The sequence below is a fragment of the Coturnix japonica genome, chromosome 5, assembly GCF_054131305.1.
Source record: "Coturnix japonica strain WE chromosome 5, WE-NBRP24, whole genome shotgun sequence".
NCBI lineage: Eukaryota > Metazoa > Chordata > Aves > Galliformes > Phasianidae > Coturnix > Coturnix japonica.
This window is the reverse complement of record NC_140667.1, coordinates 49,322,991-49,344,571: the sequence shown is the minus strand read 5'-3', so window position 1 is coordinate 49,344,571 and position 21,581 is coordinate 49,322,991. Positions and strand designations below refer to the sequence as shown.

Below are 21,581 nucleotides of genomic sequence, written 5' to 3'. Positions count from 1 at the left end.
AAGAATTAAGCAATAAAAGGCGTAATACAGGTGCAAAACCATCCGTGGGCTCCTCTCCTCCCCCCAGGCAGCAGCTGGTGCATGCAGCTCATGTCTTCCTCCTCCCAACCCCAGCTCCTGCTGAAGCCAAACAGCTGCGGGACAGCAGGAGCTGGGGCAGAGCTCAGCACTTCCAAACCTACTGAGGTTCTGGTGCCTGCACAGCTCCCTCCATCCATGTGGGCTCAGGATCCAACCGTGCACAGTGCTCTGCATATCTACAATTCCCACCGACCCAAAAAGAAAGAAATGCTGGAGCATCGACTTCAGTGGGCAATATTGGGGGCAGGTGGACTAGACGATCTTAGAGGTCTTTCCCAACTTTAGTGAGTCTACAACAAACGCCATCAAAGCGGTAGCACCAGCTGTACGTCACAAAGAACAACCCCAACCACCCTCCCTTCCACTAGAGGGGGAGGAGGAGGCTCAAGTTTACAACTCTAGCACATTTTATTTCGTGGAAATTCGTAAAGACAACAATCCTAGTCACGATTGTCACATTGTACAGCACATACCAATACAGTTGCAAACAGAACTCCACGCAAAACTAAGCGCTAACAACAGCTGAAGTCACTCTCCCTGCGATTGTCGGACCTAGGCTAACAGCACAACGCTAACACTGAAGGAAAAATAGTTCACTATAAAACAGTGATAGAACGTCTTTATAAAATATACTCCATTCCAATAGCTTTTTCTACATACTGTATACTATAAAACTCTCCCACAAAAAAATTAGTGTCTTTAAATATACATATTTACTCTGAACTGCACCAAAGATTAAAAACAATTAAAAATATCAATGATTTTTTTTTTGTGAGTTTGTTTTGTTTGTTTTTACATCAACTTCACAGTATTTGTTTGCAGTAGAAGACAAATCCAGTGTTTAAAATGCAGCGCAGCACCGTCCCCTACTGAGACGGCGACTGCCCCACAGTGACAGAGTTCCTGCAAAGACGAGCCCAGTGTGCAATGGTTTGAGTACTTCTCTGTAGAGCCACGAACCCCTTGGAAAACACACTTAGAGCTACTGCAGCTTCAAGTCGGAGACACAGAAAGAGAGCAAAAAAAAAAAGTCACCTTAAGAACAAAAATAAGTGCAAACATCTTTACTTTAGAAATTCAAGCTATGACGAGTGGGAGCACAAATACCAGACTATGAGAACAGAGTGTTTGTGATGGAGAAAAGAATGAGAAAAGGCTTTTTTTTCCTTTTCCTTTTAAAACTTTCGTCCTGTATTCACTGCAGTACAGAGTATGCTCACAGCATCAGTTCAATGAGTTATTCCTATACTAACGTCAGACACAAACTTGGTTCAACCTTTCCCTGCTCCATACACCAGGGATGTCTTATGGCACATCCTCTTCTATGCTCTTGAAAAAAATAACCAACAAAAAGAAAACAACACCCCAACAGACTGAAGGCTGAAAGGCAAAAAGTGTAACAAGGATGCAAAATTAAGATCTCCAGCTCCAGTAATGCTGACTCTACATTAACTCTTCACATGTCGTTCAACATGCAAAACCACCGTTATTAAAGTGTAAAGTAACTCGTTTCGAAATAGATTAACAGTAACAACTCCACTTCAAAAAAAAAAAAAAAAAAGCTAATAAATACTATATCAAGTATCTTCAGGAGAGAAAAAAATAACTTAATTTTAGTAGAAAGGAAAAAAAAAATAACTTAATTTTAGTAGATTTTGTTCAGTGCTATTTCCAATCACAGCAACAAAAGGAGAAATAGAACAGAAACTGATTAAGTAGAATAAGACCACAGTACCAAAGACACTTAAGTTCAAGATAAAGAACTCTCCCACGACTCCCCTATGTAACAGGTTCAGCAAAAATATCTTACAGTTGAGAAATCAGACTGAAAACAAAACCCCAAACTATAAATAGAAGCAAAATTTCACATTACACATACATTCATAGTTTAAGAGATGAATGGGACAAGGCTGCAACAAGTATATCTCAATTTTTCTTCTTCGAGAGGATGTACTTAGCTATAACAAAAAAGATAATAAAAACCAATCCCATATTACTTTTGTAGGTAGTGCTCAGGTTTTGGACCAGAGGGGGAAGGATTTAGGCAATTCTTTTCTTTATAAGGTGAAATACAGTATTTTAAGCACACCTTTAAGGAGGGAAAAGAAAGAATCAAACTCAGTGCTTCACGTTCATTTAAAAAATAAACTTATGTGTTTCACAGAACAGTTCCAGGAGTGTCAGGAAAACTGGTGAAGATCAGTAATGGAGAACAGCAGTCGGAACCCTCAGATGTCATTCCATACATGCACACCTCAAAGGGAGAACTCGACGGGGTGGGAATCATTTGACATAAAGGATGCTCTACCAGGCGAGGCATTGGGTTGTGTTTGGAGTAACGCTGGTTGTGGCTACAGGCAGCCTCAGCTTACAGGAATTTAAAAGAAGAATAATAAAAAAATTAAATCCCAAATCCAAAAACCTCCCCTGGAAAGGTGGTGAATGGCTGGGTGGGATGGTGGGGAGAGCTAGGCCATGCCTCCCTGCAGCAGTTACCCTTCATTCTACCCTCAGGGATTGCATGGAAGTGGGCCCAGAGGGATCACCAACTTCATGAAGAATATAAATAAATTAAATCCTGAGCTGCTGATTTGAGTAAGGCAGCAGGGCAGCTCCTGCCTTCTGCAGCAGCACCAGCCCAAAGGGGTTCCCACCACATCAGTCCCCGCGTCTCAACATGAGGATTAAAGCAGCCAGGGACAACATAGATCTGTGCCCATTGGGGCCACCAGGCAGATCCATAGGTGAGTACAACAGGCAGGAGGGAAATAAGTCAGGCCTGAAGGCAAACCTTCACATTCAATAGTGGAGCTACTTCAAAATAAGGAAGAGAATTTGAAGAAGTGAGCAGTACCAAAGGTGTACCCAGGAATTCTCACCTCCCCACCCACCCTTTTTACTTTCTGGGCCAATTGGAGTTTCCTCCAGCACCATAAGGCTGCTGCCAGCTACTCAAGAGAGAGCTCTACTAACTTCCTCTGCACTGAAATGTATTGAAAGCATCGCTCATCTCTCCAAACATCTCTGGGCAACATGCAGATGGATCAGGGGAATTTAACAGGATCCAAGCATTCCTCCAGAACTGACAATCAATCCTTCTTCCAACTTAAAATAAAAGTTAATAAATAAATAGAATCTCCCCAACCACGAAGCAAAGTACTTCCAGCACGAGAACAGGTGCTAAATCATTGCAGAATGACTGAGATTGTTTCACATTAATAATGGAACGTGGGGAGATCTGAGGGGCAGAGAGGGGCAGGGCTGGGGCAATGGGAGGCGGGATTGCATTGAAAGGCCTCTGGAGTGTGTACCTCTGCATCTTTTAAAGATCAAATACCTGAAAAGTGAATATCACCAAAATAAAAAGGGGGAAGGGGGGAAAGAAAGGAAAAACAAAAAAATTCAAATGCTGCCTTTTTTCCCTGCTTTAAGAGGGTGGGGGAGGAAATAATAAGAATCCCATGTCTCAAACAACCAAAGACTTGACAAGGCCACAATGGAACTTGCGGATGTGTCTGTACAGATCCCCCGACTGCGTGAAGCGTCTCTCGCACCACTTGCAGCCGTGGGGTTTCTCGCGGGTGTGCACGACCGCGTGGCGGCTCAGGTTGTGCGAGTACTGGAAGCTCTTCCCGCACTGCCCGCAGGTGTAGGGCTTCTCACCCGAGTGTGTCCGCTCGTGCCGCTTCAGGGTGTACATGCAGGAAAAAGTCTTCCCGCAGAGGGTGCAGGTGGGCACGGCGCCGTCGGGGGAGAGGCGGCTCCTCGTGCCGTCCTTATCGCGGAAGTGGGAGCTGAGGTGCAGCTGTAGGACGTGCGGGCTGGGGAACACCTTGCTGCACAGCGGGCAGATGCAGATGTGCCCCGGGGGCACCAGCACACCCGCAGAGATGTCCGCAGGGTCCATGTCGTCCTCGCTCTCCTCTCGCTCTTGGTCGAGGTCCTCCTCCCGGCCGTGAGAGCTGCCATTCCCCGCGAACATGTGTCCTAACCCTGTCACCAGGCTCTTGGCAGAGTTCCCAAAATGCTGACTCTCCGGACTGCCGGCTTCGCCGTCCTCCCGCTCTGACAGCGACTCTTGTTCATCCTTCACCAGCGGCTCGGTGCCCTGCTGCTGGCTGTCGGAAGCCAGCTGTCCGAAGGCATAGGAGGGCTGCGAGGAATCTCTCCCCAGCACGGGTTTGAAAGACAAATCCAGCGCGCAGTCGGCCTCGCTCGACACCGGGGGACGGCTGGCAGACCTTTGGGACAAAGGTCCCGCACAACTATTGACATTCGCCTTTGTTTTTCCAGCTGCCGCCGCGCAGGGCTCTGCCTCAGCCGGGCTGAGGCTGGGGGGGCCACAGGGCCAAGCAGGGTGGGAGCCCACCTTCTCCTTGCCCACGGCCCGCTCGTATTCCGATCTCACTTTGCCCCCCGGCTCAAACTCATCGAGGAAACGCTCCGCTTTGTCCAGCACGGCCGCCTCATCGCCCGGCTTCTCCTCCAAGCCCGATTCTTTATCTTTCAACTTGCCCTTGCAGACTTTCACAATGTCATACATGTGGAGGTAGCTGGCGGCGGCCAGCACATCTTCCACCGGGAGGCTGTGGAACTCCAGCTTCCCCTCGTACATGAATTCAAGCAGCAGGCTGAAGGCAGGGGCCGTGACAATGTCACTGTTCAGATGCACAATATCCCTTTTGTCTAACTGGTCCCTGTAGAAAAGATGGAAGTACATGCTGCAAGAGGCGAGGACGGCTCTGTGTGCTCGGAACTGAGCTTCTCCAACCAACACAGTACAGTCACACAGGAAGCCCTGGTGACGCTGCTGACTCAGACACTGCAGCAACTGGCGGCTATGGTCTGGAAACTCCATTCTTCCTTCATAACCTGTTCAAAACAGGAAAAACTTGAATGCTACTGTAAACTAAAGCCTCCTAGCAGCTGGAGCAAACAGATCGGCTTTGGGGTAACGCGAGGAGAAAGGAGAGCCGCGCAGATAGCGTTTGCTGCTAATTGGGTGTAATGGTTTTATTAAGGGGGGGGGGGGGTGAGGAGGAAGGGGGGGGAAGAAGAAAAAGGAGAGAGGAAAAAAAAAAAGGATAAGCAGCACAGCAACTCCTCATCCCCTCACACCTGCTCCAAACAGGAAAAACTTGCTTGGAAGTAAACAAAAGCACCAAAAGCAGCAGCCCCTCCACCTTTGTTTCTTTCACTTCATAAAATTAAGAGGAAAACACAGGGAGGAAAAACAGAAAAGAAGAACAAGCACCAAACTCCGCAAGCTCTTCCCAGCCGCCCATCTCAGGGCATCCCCCAGCACTGCCCATCCCCGTCCCGCAACGCAGCCCCCATTTAAACTTTCTCCCCCGTCGTTATGCACCGAACCACAACACAACCCGCGGGCGGCGCTGGGGACGGGGCGGTATCTCCGGTATTAGGGGGGGGGAAGGGGGGGTGGGCAGAGTGGTGGCACCCCTCGAGTTCCGCATGCAGGAAATAAGGGGTAAAATAATAATAATTAAAAAAAATAGGATAAATGAAGGAAGAAAAAAAAAGTTTCCCTGGAAGTTATTAAAAGCCGAAGGGGGAGGAGGGCAGGGCCGGGTGCGGTGCCCGCCGGGCTCTTACCTTCCCGGGGCGCGGAGCCGGAGCCGTGCGGGAGGAGCGCGGAGCGGTGCGGGTGCGAGCGCGGCGCGGCGGGAGGGAGGCAGGCGGGCGGAGGGAAGGAGGAGTGCTCGGTTTGCTAATTACACCGCAAGCTGGAGAGTCAGCTGCTCTGACTTCACTGCGATGGAAATGCTACCTCCAGCTGTGCGCCTTTTAATGCCATATGTTACTCCAAATCTCGCTACCAGCCAACCACAGCTTGCTGCCTTTTAAAGTTCCAGCAGCCCCATTTATAGCCCGCGATTAAATCCCACAAACTTGCCCCGAGCCCGCCCCCAGGACCCCCCCCCTTTCCTCCCCTCCAGCCGCAAAGCTCGTTCCCCGCAGCACCGCGGTGACCTTCGCCGGAGCAAGCTGGGGGGGGGGCACAGCGGAGCCGCTTTTCGCTTCCCCCCCTCAACCCCCCCCCACACCCCGTCCTCTCCCTGCTCCGCTGTCCGTAACTTTGCTGGTCTGTCTGTGTCCCGGTGCGGCGGGGCTCGGCCGCTCCGTACTCACCGTCGTGCGGCTGCGGGGCTGTGCGGCCGCATGTGCGCGGTGCGCGGCGCTCCGCGGGTGCGGCGCGGGGCCGACGGGGCTGCGGAGCAGGTTGTTTCGCCGACCGCTCTCGCGATACTTTCCTTCCGAGCTGCGGGTGTGAGTGTGTGTGTGTGTGCGAGCGTGTCTCTATGTGTGTGTGTCTCTATGTGTGTGTGTATGTGTGTGTGTGCGCGTCCCCGGCTGGTGCACACAATAGCCCCCGCCGGCCCGGCCAGCCCCGATGGCCGGTGCGTGCTGCCGGCTGCTCCCTCCTCCTGCTCTTTCTCCTCCTCCTCCCTTCCTCCCCTCCCGGTCGCTGCGTTGCCCGTCCCGCTCCCAACTCCTGCGCACTGCCCGGTGTGTCTGTTCCAATGCACAGTGTTAGCGTTAGCACCTTCGTACATCAGCGTTATCAACCGGCGTGTTTGTTAGTAATTTAATCCAGCTCTTTGCTGCTCTATCCTCAGGCTCTGTGTTGCAGCAGTCTGTGACTGTTTTGCCACTTTTCCCTTACAGACCTCAACCATTGAATTGGGGTTGGCAGCGAGTGCCGGTCTATTTGGAGCACCTTTAGTGACTGCGTCATCCCAAAGCTCTGCATAATGTAATGCCGTTATCCACAGCGCTCAAACTGGGAAACCCCAGCCCAGAACGGGGAGGTGCCCACTCCAGTGGACAAATGGAAGGTGCTGGGGATACATCCATCGCTGTTCATCACAACCGAGGGCTTTAAAAAACACAGGATGTAATTCCTTCTTGGATTCTATAAGCTGGCAATCATAAGTTCACAAGGATCATCCAGTCCAACCCCTGGCTCCACACAACATCACCCAAATCCAAACCCAATGTCTGAGCGTGGTGTCCCAGTGCAGGTGCCGTCATGCCTCCCCTCATCCCCCTCTGCTCTGGGCTGAGCAAACCAAGTAGTTGTCTGCAATGTAACAGTACTTTATTTTTAGTAAACTCATCACAATTTCACAGTAAACCTGTGGTCAGTACCCAGGTTGAGATGCCATGCCACACACCCGAGCCTGTTCCTTCTTAGCATCTGCTCCCCACATTGCTGGCTTGCTTTCCAGAACCTGCCAAGCCCTGCATTCGCCTTCACACCGGGCAGCAGCAGACACACAATGCAGGTGTTGTGCTGATTTACCTGTGCCTGTATAAAATACTGGTAGTACAACTTGCTAGTGTAAACAGGCCCAGAGCGATTACTCGAGGCAAAGCAACAGGAAGAACTGCCCCAGAAGCTTTTTTTTTTCTGTGAGCTGCTCCGTTCTGAAAGCCACTGTGAAAGCACAAAGTCACAAGCAAATGATCTGCTTCCAGCCCCAGGCTGGGGACCCTGTACCATTCAGAACAGGCTCTGTTTTCAGCCTTACCCCGAGGGGGAAGGAGCTGCCTGGCCTTCATATCCTGTAGGGAACACTGGGACCATGACCCAGGTTGGGGGACATCACCACCATCGCATTGCCAGATGTGGGGACAGCTGCATGGAACAGGAACTGATGGAGAAAGAAGGCTGGGAGCTGACGCATTGGGCACCCTTTGTGCCACGTGCATTCCTGGGCTCCGCTAAAACTCTTCTGCAGTTTTAGGGCAGAGTGGAAACTTGGCTGTAATGGCAGGGCTTTCCTTTGCCAGCCCCAGTCCCTGTTTTGTATGCTGCCAAAGCCCACAGAAATTAGTAGAAAACCAACTGGATTGGGTCCATGGAGCCCGAGGACTCGCTTCCATTCCTTCCCCTTTGATCCCAGGAGAGAGCATGTTTACCCAGTGGGGCCTCTCCGTCCCTCTTCGTGGGCCAAATGCAGAAGTGGTAGCAACAGGTTTTTCACGCAGTTTAATCGTTTTCTTTCTCACCTCATTGGGTAGCAGCCTCTTTGTGTTTGTTTCTACATGATTTCCGTGTTTTTATGTGATTTTCTTTTTCTTCCTTCAGTATGGCATCTCCTTTGTGGGAGTCTAATCGCATTTCTGAGGGAGAGGCAGGAACTGTGTAACACTGCAGGCAATGGAGATGCTTCAGATCTATTGGTCACAGCAAGGTTGGTTTGCAGAAGTTCTTCCCAGCTTTTCCAAATGTTGATTTAGACAGACATCTGCACGCATTAGAAGGATCAAATGCTTCATGTTGTCCCCTAAAATAGCCCCATGCAATTAAGAGAAGGAGCTGCCACTGGCATCTGTGGATCTTCCCCACTTTCAGTCTGTTCCAGCATTTACCTACAGTCAGAACCAAGGTCAGCTTTCAGGAGTCACCCAGTTTACATCCAAGACATTGACAAGCAGGGTGAACTTTCCACAGATCCTGTCCTAGCACATCCTGTGGGACTCAAGGAAGCATTAACGTGCGCTATTGCCATTCCAGACATTAATCTGAGTATATATTGCAGACATCCTCCTGAGCAGTGTGCTAATGTACATGCTATTTGCTTTATGGCTGTCCTGCTGATTCATCCCTGATAACAAGACCTGTGTGCACTGGACTGTTGGTGAGCGTGTATTGCGGTGCCTTATGCCTCCACTGTCAAACCATCCTACAGAATGCATAGACTCCCGTTAGCCTTAAGCTGCATCTATAAATTGCGTGTTAACTCATATTTTCTGTAACATCAATAAGGACAGGCTGATCTAGGAACAAGCATTAGAGGTGCAATGGGCTCTGCAGGCTCTGAGCCACCAGGCACTTCCCATCGCACCTGCACTGCATCTCCAGCAGCAGCAGCTGGGAGAAAGCTTCTTCCTCTTCCCTATTCATCCTTCACAGTTTCACTCTGCCTGCCGAACCCTCAACTTCTGCTTGGTCTTGTTACAATCTGCTGTATTTTGGATTTCTAGAAAGTGTAAATGAAGGGACATTTTCAGCCTGTAAAAATCTGTTGGTGGTTTTTTTTCACATACAGGGTTTATACAGGTTGAGGAAATATGTGTGGTATCGATAAGGCACCATCTCCTCTCTAGGAGGTTTCTTTCCCTTTTGTCCTTACTAATCACCCTGGCAGCCATATTTCAATGCTGCTCTGGTTTGCTTGCTTACATTCAGAATCTAATATACATTTACTTTGGAATTATCTAATACAATTAAGCAACTTGCTTCCTTTTTGATATTTGCTTTATTTATTTATCCATCCATCAATCCCCAGGAAGCAAAACCAGGAGCCCGTGTTATAAATTAACAGGTGGATGGAAGTTTGTAGCAGGATATATAGAGGGTGACAATGAGAGGTTGTAAATAATGGCAGATTGTAAGAGACAAAATTGGTGTCTGCTTTGGGACCAGGCATAAAATTTACCAGGCCCAGGCAAAACCCTTTAAATCAGCAGCTGATTTGTTCTCAGCACTGTAGGGCCCAGTGTGGAGTTACAAATATCGTGCTAAAGGAGAAGTTCTTAACTGGTGTTGCTCTATCTGTAAGGCAAATAGTACTCTCTGTTAACAATGCACTTTATTTTAGTAACTCCCAGAAGAAAGCAGAGCTGAATATTGCAGACATGTTTTGCTATGTCGGAACTGGGAAATCTCACAGTGGAAACACTTGCTAAGCAAAAATATAACCTGGAATAAAAGGCCCCGTACAAGTGGTGTTTGGGTGCCAGTTCAGCAGCAGTTCCTTGGGAAGTGCTTTGTCCCAGGGTAAATCAACCTCATCTCCAACTGTTACCCTGAGCTTTGTGATACAGAGGGTTGGTGAGTGTACTTATCTCACTGCCTGCAAAGGGTCTCTTAAGTGGGATGTTGTTGGTTTGCTGACTATATTAGAATGAGCACACTGATCCTGGTTTGATAAATCTTCCACCTCAGGTGTGAAAACACTCCATCTTTTCCCAAATGCATGGCATATAATTTTAGTCTTCCTTTGATTTTTGCTGTTCCATGGCAGTTTTGTATCAAACCAGGCTGAGCAAATATAGACAAGTGTGAGCATCCCAGACACAAGTTAAACAAACAAACAAATATACATCTCACTTGTCTCCATTTCACATCCTAAATCCTTCAGTCATGCCATACACAGCTCACACAATCATTACTATAACCTCTGTACTGGCCTTAGTGAGGCCCATTTCTGCCCTCTCTAAGCCACGCTGATGGCTGCAGGAATCACCTCTACTATTTCTTTGTTGTTTCTTTATTCAGGTTCTGAATCACAACCAAGCTCCTTGCTCCCACCTTCAAGGCCTTCTGCATATGGATTGCTTACAGTGGCATCATCTCCTAGCCCCTTCCCCACTCACCCCAGACATTCACACCCTTGTATCATTTTTATGCCATCCAGCGGGGTGTCCCTTGCTCACGGATCCAGGCTTCTTCACTATCTTGTCTCTAAATACATAAACTACTAGATTTAAAGTGTAATAGATTTATTCAGCATGGGCATCTCCTCCCAACATGTCAGCTTCTCTTTGCTCTCATTCTCCCTGATCTGGTCAAAGGAGATGGGATGAGGATTTGGGAAGAAACAGGATTGGACATGAAGGATTGTAGGGGGATTGGGAGCTGTGTGCAGAAGGAAGCTGGGCTCGTTGTGTTCCCATCCTCTGCTCAACTCTTTTGTGAGTCTGGGTCAGGACTGGGCTGTGAATGGAGAACCAAGGGCTGCAAATGGGGAGAGTAGGGCTGACCATTTTCCTAGTCAAAAAGAGCTGCTGTTGTCTTATAGTAGCCATCCCACTGGTCTCTCTTGTTCCTTCTAATGTATTCCAGGTGGAGGGAAAGTCCAGAGAATGTAATGTAAGAAATGCAAATAAAAATATCTTTCTAGACTTCCTTCTCTTACGTGCTGTCTGCCAAATCCTTCACTCCCCTCCTTTACTGTTTTGCCTATGGATGTTTTATGCTTTTATCTTGCTGTTCTGGTAAAAGAAGAAATACTTGCTGTGAGTTTACATAACTTGCTTTTTACTACTCTGGAAATGAATGTGGAACTTCGGTCTTAATTAGACTCTCAGTGTAGGTCCTGATCTAATGAATTGCTGAGATATGTGAATAGCGTTAAGAAGGTGGTTGCTGAGTTCAGTGGATGTTGGCCACTCAAAGCAGGTTGTAGGGCTGGGTCTGTGGGGACATAAGTGGAATAAAGGATGGTGAAGATGTTAGCAGAGAGTTAGAGAAGCTGAGGGTGCTCCATCCCTGGAGCCAGGCTGGATGGGGCCCTGGGCAGCCTGAGCTGGTGCAGCCAGCCCACATCTGTGATGCTATGATTAGAATATATATAACCCATTCTGTGATTCTATGACCCATTCTGTGATTCTATGATTAGGAGTGGACTCAGTCATCGTTATGGGTTTCTTCCAACTCAAGATATTCTGATTTTACTATGGTCATTTGCAGAAAATGAAAAACAGACTGTACTAAAAGTACAATTGAAATCCAAACAATCTCTCTCTGAACCAGGAGGTCAGATTGCTGATTTAACTCATCTCTACAGGTAAGGCAGACAAATGTCAAGAGATTTATATGGAGGGGAGATGGCAAAGAAATCACAAGTTAAATGGTGATTGAAGTGATGGGAAAATGTGGGTAAATAGGGAAAACCTGGCAGAACAGCAGAAGGGCAAAAATGGTGAAGTTCTCAAGAGAGGCTGATGAAAAGTGTATTTTACATACTGGAAAAATAAGATGGGTAAAGGCTAAACCCCACAATCCCTTACTCACGCAAGGAATCCAGTTGACTGAAATACTTGTGTGGAAGTATTTCTGTGGGTAAGGATTTGCTGGACCACCTCCAGGAGCAGCCTGAGGCCGATGTGTTTGCAGGGACTTCTGTGTGCCACCTCAACGGTCACAGGGTGGGTTTTGCCAAATAAATCAAGAGCCCCTCAGCTCAGCATGCAGGGATGTGGGGTGGCAGAACGGTGACACCAGGAGCAGGGCCAGCAGTCACCAGCACAGCCCCTCTGCCCGGGGACACCGCTGCCAGCACAAACCTGCACAAGTCGGTTTGGCGGCTGGCCTAGAACAACACGGGGCTGTTTTTTCCCTTTTGTGCCTGACTCTCTTGAGCTGGAACAATGTGAGAGTTTTCAGTTTTGTACGCAGGAGGAAGAAGGAATACAACCCCCCTTTTTTTTTTTTTCTTAAGTTATTTTTTTCTTTGCTGTACTCATTTCTGTGCGTGGTCTGGTACAAAGCCAGGTCAGCACATATTTTATCCCAGCGACAAGTGTACGCGCAAAGGGCACAAGAGGCAGCTGTGGTTGAGTAGGGGCACCTGTAACAGCCATGGACACCAGAGCAAACCCACAGTACTTTGCAGAAGGAACCATGGGTGTGTGCGGCCCTGATGTGCTGGGCAGGCAGGTGCTGGCTAGCCTAGGACCTAAAGGGTTAATTTCCAAGTGGCTTCTTAGAGCAGATGTTCCCATGTGTATCCCCTCCTTCCCTCTTCTGACACATTTCCTACACAAACAGCAGATTGCATTGCTGCTGTCCTTTTGATCTGCGGGAGGGGGAGGAAAATCCCACACAAATGATATTAGTTCTCTGCTCAGGCAGCCTGGTGACAGCACACACAGCCGTGTTCCTCCCTCCTGTTTCGTGCTACCCAGATGTCTCCTCTGGGACATCTCCTGTGCTCCTTGCACACCTCTGGAGCTGCTCTCCTTAAAGCCTGTAAGGGAGTGGGGCTGTACGCTGGGCAAATTGTGGGCAAATTGTTGTTACAAAGCATTGCTTGCTGTCTAAGCACAGAGAGAGTGCTTGCACACCTTCACCTTTCCTCCAATACAAGAAGAAGACAAGTCAGATAAACTTAGCAGGATGGCTTAAGGAGAGCATCCCTTATGGGACTGTAGCGAAGATGCAGATCTCCTTGGCACAATACCTTCTGGGTGCCAAAACTGCATGGGGCACAAGGGCTGCTAGAAAGGATATGGTGAATAAACTCATTGAAATGCATTAAACAGAAGGCGCTGGTTTTGACTGGCAGAGCCACAAAGTGCTGGCAGAGCGAAGAATGTTCTGGGGAAGTATGATGTTTTGATCACCCTATTTTTGCACTCAGCCCTCTGTATCACTGCTTTTCTTTGCTAGAAAGAAAATCCTAATCAGTTTGTGCCTTTGTTCTGACCCAACATGGCCTTTTTTGTATTATCTCCAGATAAAGATAAGGAAGAAAGCTTGATGTCGCTCAGCTCCAGGTGGGAGTGAGAGAAGCCCTCTAGATGTATGGTGGAGATAATCATAGAATAATCCAAATTGGAAGGGACCCACAAAGATCATCAGGTCCAAGGAGGCGGGTGAGTAGTCACTGATTTTTCTTGTAGCATCCTCATAATTCCTTCCTGTGACATCACTGATCTGAGAAGGATCAGCAGTACTGCCTAGAAGACAGCATCATCATTCCTTTGGTATGGCTTCGGGATGCTGAGAGCTGCCACATGGATGCAAGCACCTGATTGTTATAATATGTTTTGAGGCAGGGAGTGGAAAGGCTTGGACGTGACATCGTGACCAGCCATAACAGCAAGGAGGGGAGAGGCTGGTTGAAATGCTCTAAATAACAAATTATTTGAAACCAGAAGCAATTCCAAATACTCTCTGTGTATTTGCAGATGTTATTCATATAGAAGGAGAGTCACATGTCATCAAACAACCCAAGCACTCGCTTGGAGAGGAGCTGGTCCCTTGCAGCAGTCATGCAAAAAATCACTTTGCGGTGACAGCAGCAAAGGGAAGAGCACGCTCGTCATGCTCCTGGAGGGAGAAGCGCAGGCTGGTTTTCCTTCTCAGTGTTCCAGCTGCAGCAGCTTTTCCATTAGTTCTTGTGATGGTTCTTCAACAGTATTTCTCTGTCATTTTCTATTTTTGCCATTATCTTTGGATTTACCACATTTCTGAGTTCGCCTTGACTCCAGGGGAAAGAAAAAACCTGCCCAATTCTTTGCGTTCCTCATTTATGCCTTCTCACTATTTTTCTATTGTAACCCATCAGGTGAACCCTTATTACAAAGTATAGGAGTAGAAAATCTGGAGTTTGCCATACTTTCATTTCCCTGTAACCTTTCCTAAGCTGATGAGATGATGGCAAGTTGGAGACTGATAACAAAAGCAGTGGGGAGAACGGGGACAAATGGATCCCTTCTAATCCTCACCTGTCGTTTCCCCAGGGTCTTTCACTTTATTTTGTTTAGCAGTAGCAACAATAGGAAGCAGAAGTTTTTATCAAGTAACCAGATGTTCTTTGCAATGCTCTGAAAAGTGAATGTTTAGATTATTTGTGTGTTGGCCTTCACTGCTGTATAGTCTCGAGACTATTAAAAATAGGTTTTGTTTTCTGGCAGCAGCAAAGACACCAGAGTGCTTGAAGCAAATTAATTTCAAATTCAAAAGAAATAAGGTGAAGGAAGGGGAGCAGTAATGGGAGAGAAATGGAAAAAGTTAAAAATAAAAGCTCTGGAGGCAAGTATGTTCAGGCAGACATCCTGGCAAGGGCAATTGCAGCCCCCAGGAGCTGGTGAGGAATACAAGAGCTCACCCAGTTTGTGGGAAGATTCCACTGGCTGTGTGGATATACTTGCTTTTAGGGGTTATTCTACCCAAGAGGTCATGTTCTGTGATATCAGTAGAAGCTGAAAGCAATTTTTTGTGTGCGTTTCCCAAGGTAGGCCATATGCTTCATTCCCATCTTTTGCTTGACCCACTGTGTAGCCCAAGCTCTCCTCCCCAGCTGCTTTTACAGGTTGTCCCAGCAGCATTAGCAGAGCTCTTGGTTCCAGAATTTGATTCAGGAGACCGTGGGATGCATCTCAGCTTTGACTTCTGGGTTAAGCTGTGCTGCAGCACACATATGGCACAGCTGAGGAGCAGAAGGCAAGGAGGTGTTTTTCAGCTGGTAGGAAATTTTTCTTCCTAGGTCTAAATTTTATCAATTTCACTGCATTACATATATTTAGAGATTGTGCATGTCCATATACTTCCTACCAATGAGCCTATAACCTTGTGGCAGCCCATAGGCTTAGTAGACTTGAACGCAGCAAGACTCGAATTCTTTCCTTCTAACATCAAATCATTCATTCATTACTGTGTGATTTATTCAAAGGCTGTAGCATGGAAAGTAAGAAGTGCCCGTTGTTGCCAATAATATAGTCATGTGAGGCTTAATCCTGTAAACACATGAAGCAAAGTTACTTATATATCTAAATCTTTGCTGAATGCAGACATTTGAATGTAAACTCCTCAGCCTGAACATGCATCTGTATAGTATTTAATGCAAAGGGTTTGATCCAGCCTGGGGTCTTTTGTGCTAAATATATAATAATTATTATAGTGAGTGTATTAATGATTTGTTTGTGTGCTGCTCTTACATCTAGTGCCAAATAATATAGAGATCGTGTATCTGGGAAGAATTTAGCCCTTAGTATTTTATATCTGTAATAATCCACAACTGAATTGCTGGATTCCATCTCATTTGTATATGCCATATTTTATTTTTTTTCCAGAACATCTGTTTAAACCCACACTGGATCACTGCCAGATTAGTGGAAGGGATATGGTATAAAGAAGACTTTTGTTTCCTTCGAGCAAGGAGAAAAAATAAGTTACAAGTTGGTGCATATTGCTGAGAAGAAGCAACTTTTTCTCTCCAGAAGCAGATGTCCTGTAGCGTTCGAAAATGAAATGTTTTTGTGTCTTGCAGGCAAAGGTTCTGCATTTCAACAGTATTGATTGTCGGTTTGTACAGGCTGTCAGCCTGCCGTGGTTAACCTACCAGTTGTTTGAGAGACAATCAAGAGCAATTAAGAATCACATTTCACAGTTTCAAATGCATCCATATTGCCACTTTATTCAAAATCCTTTTTTTCCGTCTTGGAAAGTACACTGGTGAGAGAGAGGGAGTTGTTTTCTTTTTTCCCCCTGCCAACCATATTTTCATTGCTGGCCAAATTAAAAGAGATATATATTGCTCATAAACTTGCTGCAGTTTCTTGATTAAAATCTTACATGCAGCCCTCCTTTCAACATCAATCTATAATAATAAGGAGTGAGCACATTGCATTTCATTTCTTTGTATTGTGCTTGAGATGCAAAGCAGCAGGGAAACATCACAGAAAGATTCAGCTGCCGAACAGCCGCACAATGAGAATAAGGCCGTTCTTTCCAAGGACAAAACTTAGTGATTTGAAATGGGGAAAAGAATAGGTAAATTAAAATCAAGAGGAGCCAAGTGCTGAGCAGCTGAGGTTACAGTGGAGCTAGCTGTGCAGTGTTTTGCAGCTGACAGAAGCAAGGTAACTGAGAGCTGAGATCAACCTGTTGCCCATGTGACATGAAGCATGGTGTGCTAGCATAACTCCAAGGCCTATGGTGCCTGGAAGGGTCTTGTCACCCCTCTGCCAAACACTTTTCTAGGCTCTGTTGGCCTGTTGGAGGGACGTGATGGGACACCAGGTTTGGGTGCTCTTTTGGCACAGATCAGTTGTGGGGACTGGCTCTTTTCCTAGGTGACTAGTAGTAAGACAAGACGTAACAGCTTCATGTTGCACCAGAGGAGGTTTAGGATTTACAATAGGAAAAAATTCTTCTCAGAAAGCATAGTGTGGTATTGGCACAGGCAGCCCAGGGAGGTGGTGGAGTCACTGCTCCTGGAGGTGCTCAAGAATGGTGGAGATGTGGCACTGAGGGACGTGGTCAGTGGGCATGGTGGGGATGCATTGGACTAGATGATCTTAGAGGTCTTGACAACCTTAATGATTCTAGGTTTCTACGATTCTATGATGTGTTGTAGTATGCCAGGCTCTGTGCATGCTGTGCTGTCACCTTGATTGGTAACTTCAGTCCAAATACCTAGGAACCATCTCAGCCTCATGAGCCAGCATAGCTCAGAACGACTTCAGGCAAGGACCAATGTTATGTGGAGTAACACAGGCAAATTTTGCTGTTGGGATTATGCCCCTTACAGAACACAGTGTTCTGCATTGCACACATGGAAGGCTACTAAGTACAAAGCCCTAAGCAAAACCATGTACCTAAATCAGACATTGTCATACTTCTATGAGAGCATCTAGCAGAAGATGTCAGCACATGCTTGGCAATTAAGAGGCTCAGAAAGGCTTGTAGTCTGTGATATCACCCATGGAAATCATTTGATTCCTGCCTTGCTTTCCCCTTTATCCCATCATCATTTAAACAAACAAACAAACACAGACACACACAAAAGTAGCACAGAAGGTTTAACAGAATGAAATCTTCATGATTTAGAATCTCTAGATAATATTTCAGAAGTAATTGATGCCAACTTTGGGCAGTGAGAGCATCAAATGAAAAGTGCTGAAAATGGGGAATCACAAGAAAAAAAAAAAGGGAAATTATGCAGCTGAATAATATCGTGAAGCCGTCTCCCACACGAAAATGTACACACACAGGTTCTGATACCAAAGTTGGTGTGAGCATAAAAGTGAAGAGTTTCACATTCAGTAAGATGTTGTCAATTCAAAACTTAGATGACAGGGGTTTCTGTGCAGGACCCTTCTCTGAGCATCTTCACCTCCCCTCTGCACAAAACACAAGTTTGTGGTCTCACAATCACATTTTCCTATTTTTAAAACGTGTTTTCTCTGCTTCTTGCTTTATGAGAAAGACAGTGAAACTGTAAGAGAAACTGTCTTGACAGAGGAAACAGAAATGGGTTTACATGCGAGTGACTGAACAAAGTAAACACCAACAAAAATAGAAAGCAAGGTTTATTTTCTCTCTGATCTTTCATTTTGGTGATATTTGTGATTAAGGAGAACTTCCAACACTTCAGACAAAAGGGGGATTTTTAAGGAAGTGAAATAATAGAGAGTTCAGATGTTATCATGCCGTGAAGCCGTATCTTCTTTTTACTGACAGCAGGATACAAAGATTTCTTGTATTTAGAACTCTACTCTAAACCAGCAAGAATTCTCTATCTAAATGAACTGCAGGTCTTTGCATCACACTCAATAGCTCTGTCTCTGTGAGACCGACTCTTCCAGGATTAAGCACTCAAGAAAACTAAATGTCCTTTCGGTCCCCTCTCCTATGTTTGACCTGAAAAGTTTTCACTGGAGTGACTTAAGCTGGAGAAAATGCCAACTGCCTGAAAAACACGAATGTGATTTATGGTCCCCAAATCTCGGTCCTGATACCAGAGACGAGAAATGTAAGCTTGCTTTGACAAAATGTCTTATGCTGATCTTGATCCAACTGTTGACACTGACATTAAGCAAACGTACCAGGGTATAATTACATTTTACACTGATCCATAAAATATTCATGCAATAATAATGAATACATATATGCAATCATACAATATCATCATCATAAACTGTGGTCAAATACATATGATATTTACAATGCTTATACTTTGTGCATATAAATACGTATTCATTAGAACTGAAACTAATTAGTGCATGGTCAATGACAGCTGAGAATATTAAGTACCACAACCTGAATTATGCTTTCACGGGCAATTTTGAAATGACATTCATTTTCATGTTGTGGGTCAGTTTACTTCTCCAACTATGACAATATTTCTTTGCAATGGAAAGGGTAATGTTTATACTAACTGTCATGAGAATGTCCAAGTGGTTTCTGTGACTAGTAACCAAATTAGAGAGTTGAAAGTGTCTTTAAGTATACTGACAGTAGTCTATTTTCATATTTAAAATTGGCCTTTCCCACAGCTCATTCAAGTTTATGTTCTAGCCACATGTCCCACAGATAAATAAACAGATGCTCTATATAAAGAGTTAGATCATATTCTGAATGAGTGAGGAACATATGTCATCATTAAGGGATGCTTCAGTGCCAATGCTGGCATTAAGGTAAAGGAAAGAAAACAAGAACTTGAAATGGAGCGGCATAATCCCAAGGAAGTTGTCAGAACCAGGAGGGAGGTTATTTTCACTGGAACTGCCAAGAAAATATCCCTCAGCAGTTTTTGCTGGAAAACAAAAGAATAGCGAGAGGAATGTTTGATTTTTAATTAAAAGATGTCCTCTTTTGTCGGCAGGTTTTGGCTGAAACAAAAAAATATGGTGTTTTTTTTTTCAATGTGCCCAAACCCAAAGTGTTGTTTGAATAGGTCTTTTTGTGAGAGATTTTAAGTGTGACGTTCTCTGATTAAAACAGTGACAGAATGAACAAAACTGGCATTTCCCAGGAATGTTTTTTCCTTGTTAAAAACCTAACTTCCAAGAAAGAAATCTTCCTAATCTATCTTTACACACACTACTGATGAAAAGAGGCTATCCAGATATAGCTGGTAGCAGATCTTCACTGTCTGGACAAGATTAGATTGGTGCCACTGGCAAACTTGCAGAAGGTACTCTCAATCCCACTGCCCATGACAAAGATGTTAATACAGCACCAGTCCCAGTACCAACCCCTAAGGAACACGATTAGTCCCAATACCAGCCCCTGAGAAGCACCATTTGTCACTGGGATTGCCCTGTGCACACACAAAAGGATGTTAGTTCTTAGGGTTTAGGAAAACCGAAAGTGAAAAATCATCCTGTAAGTAAAAAGAACAACCACCGTTATCTGTAAACGCCTCTACCAATTGATTTGGAAATTTGATCATAGCAGATAAGCACGGGATGAACGCAGCAAATCTGGGGGAAAGCAAAGGGCTGAGGGATGGAGAGGGTTTTGTGATCAGCAGTGCAGAGGTCACAGATGCAGCCAGAAGGTTTATGTGGGATATCATTTCAAGTGACAGCTGATTTCCTAAATCACAAACTTTCTATGGTGTGTTCGAAGCACTGGGAGAACAGCTGCTTTGACACCAAATTTCCTCTTTAAATTCTCTAAGACAGGATTTAGGTCTTGGATGAAATCCACAAGGATTGGGGCATCCAAGGGTGGGGAGGGAGAGAAGGCAGCAAGGAATGGAAAAAGCCCATTGCTCTCCTTTGTCATAACATGGTGAATTAAGGAAATGTGGGTGTCGGGCTGCAGAGCCCTCTGGCCATGTGGTGCTTGGGAGAGGTGAGAAGTTCTGCATCTGTGGATCGTGCTCCAGCTCTGGAGGAGGCTGCTGAATTTAGCACGCCTCTGTTGGCTCCTGTTGCGTTGGTCAGCGGCAGTCTGCAATGGTTTGGCAGTATGTAGCTGGATCTGTGTGAGACTTGGCTGCCTGTGTGATGTTTTTATGTACTTAATTTGAGAAGTGAGCGCACGACAGAAATTTCTGATGGCCTGATGCAACTGAAAGTGTAAAGTGCTCTGTGTGCTTAAAGGGTCCCATAAAGCCCCAGATTCAAGTGTAACTGTATCTGGAGGAAACACACATCCTGCACTCCTGATGTGGAAAGGAAACACAATTAAGAAAGATGTGGGAAGTTTTTTTTTGTGCAGAACCATTCACACTGACAAGTTTTGGGCTATTTCTTGCTGAAGGCTGTGCAATCACCCCTGTCGATGCATCCCAATGTCGGGAGTGAGAGAAGAGGTAGCATGGCCCAAAGCTTGAGCTGTTTTGTCTCAGAGGCTGTGGCTCCATGGGCATGTTGGCCAGGCTGGCAGCCGAACTCGTCCCTACGTCGCTACAGCTATTGCATTTAGTGACAGTTTGTGGGAAACATCTGGCACAGCATCTGACTGACAGCTACAGAAAACTGAGAAATATCAAAGCAGCCACCAGGGATAACAAAATGCCATTTTAGGCATCTTAAACCTCATTTTCTTCTTGCAGCCACCAGAGCTAAGCCAAGGGTAATTGAGGCAAAGTCACTGCGTTACACTCAAAGCACTCAGCTGGACCATCCAGGTTCTCCTCTTTGTACAGTCACTGGTTTGGTGTGTGGCTCCAGGACAAGTTGTTTTCTTTCCCCCAGTTTCTCTCTCAAAATAAGGAAGGAGGCAGCTTACAGCTTTGGTCACAGTGTTATCTTTCAGTGCATATAGACAAGTTAATCACAATTATGGAGCCATTCTACCTCCATTTATGGCTGTCCGTAGATTTTGTGACAGTCCTGTAGCCAAAGGGAAAACAAAACTAGGAGCTAGAAGGAGAAACTTATCACAGTTTATTCTAAATGAAAGATGATGGGCCGCTCACTTGAACTCATCATTGACCATAGCAGATTTTCCATGCAGAATATCTACAGGAAGTCAGATGTTAAAAATACAGGTTCTAGAGGACTGGAACCATGCTTTAACATTTGGTTTTCCTTCATCCAACACCCAACTTCCCTGCTATCACAAACTAAAGCTAATAGTATGATGTGGGGGAAATCAGGTCTCTGTGGGGCTCAAGTGCAGGATCCAGGTAATGAACAAGCTACCTCACATCATCCGAGATGTAATAGCTACATGGGTAGTTGTTCCTACAAGCAATAACAATAGCTCCTTACAGCAGGCG

General features: G+C 45.9%; 1 protein-coding gene and 1 long non-coding RNA gene across 6 annotated transcripts; one reads left to right on the top strand and one right to left on the bottom strand.

The window, feature by feature from the left end:
* Positions 1-470: 470 nt before the first annotated feature.
* Positions 471-6,548, bottom strand: ZBTB42 (zinc finger and BTB domain containing 42). Of its 3 annotated transcripts, none has more exons than XM_085547783.1 (3): positions 6,232-6,548; positions 5,695-5,883; positions 471-4,953 (listed from the first exon to the last, which is right to left on the bottom strand). In XM_085547783.1, the coding sequence occupies exon 3, from the start codon at positions 4,937-4,939 to the stop codon at positions 3,548-3,550; it is 1,392 nt and encodes a 463-aa protein (XP_085403909.1). In that variant the 5' UTR covers positions 4,940-4,953; positions 5,695-5,883; positions 6,232-6,548; the 3' UTR covers positions 471-3,547. The 3 variants fall into 3 exon arrangements, with proteins under 3 accessions (XP_085403909.1, XP_085403911.1, XP_015721172.3); XM_085547785.1 differs by having other exon boundaries at positions 5,695-5,851; XM_015865686.3 differs by lacking the exon at positions 5,695-5,883.
* A 107-nt stretch (positions 6,549-6,655) lies between these two features.
* On the top strand, positions 6,656-16,165 carry LOC107315368 (uncharacterized). 3 transcript variants are annotated; one of them, XR_014946155.1, is made up of 4 exons: positions 6,656-6,938; positions 8,195-8,300; positions 13,353-13,491; positions 15,694-16,165. It is a non-coding gene; the product is annotated as an uncharacterized LOC107315368 (long non-coding RNA). The 3 variants fall into 3 exon arrangements; XR_014946157.1 differs by lacking the exons at positions 13,353-13,491; positions 15,694-16,165 and adding an exon at positions 10,391-11,377; XR_014946156.1 differs by lacking the exons at positions 6,656-6,938; positions 8,195-8,300 and adding an exon at positions 11,533-11,681.
* The last annotated feature ends 5,416 nt before the right edge of the window (positions 16,166-21,581 follow it).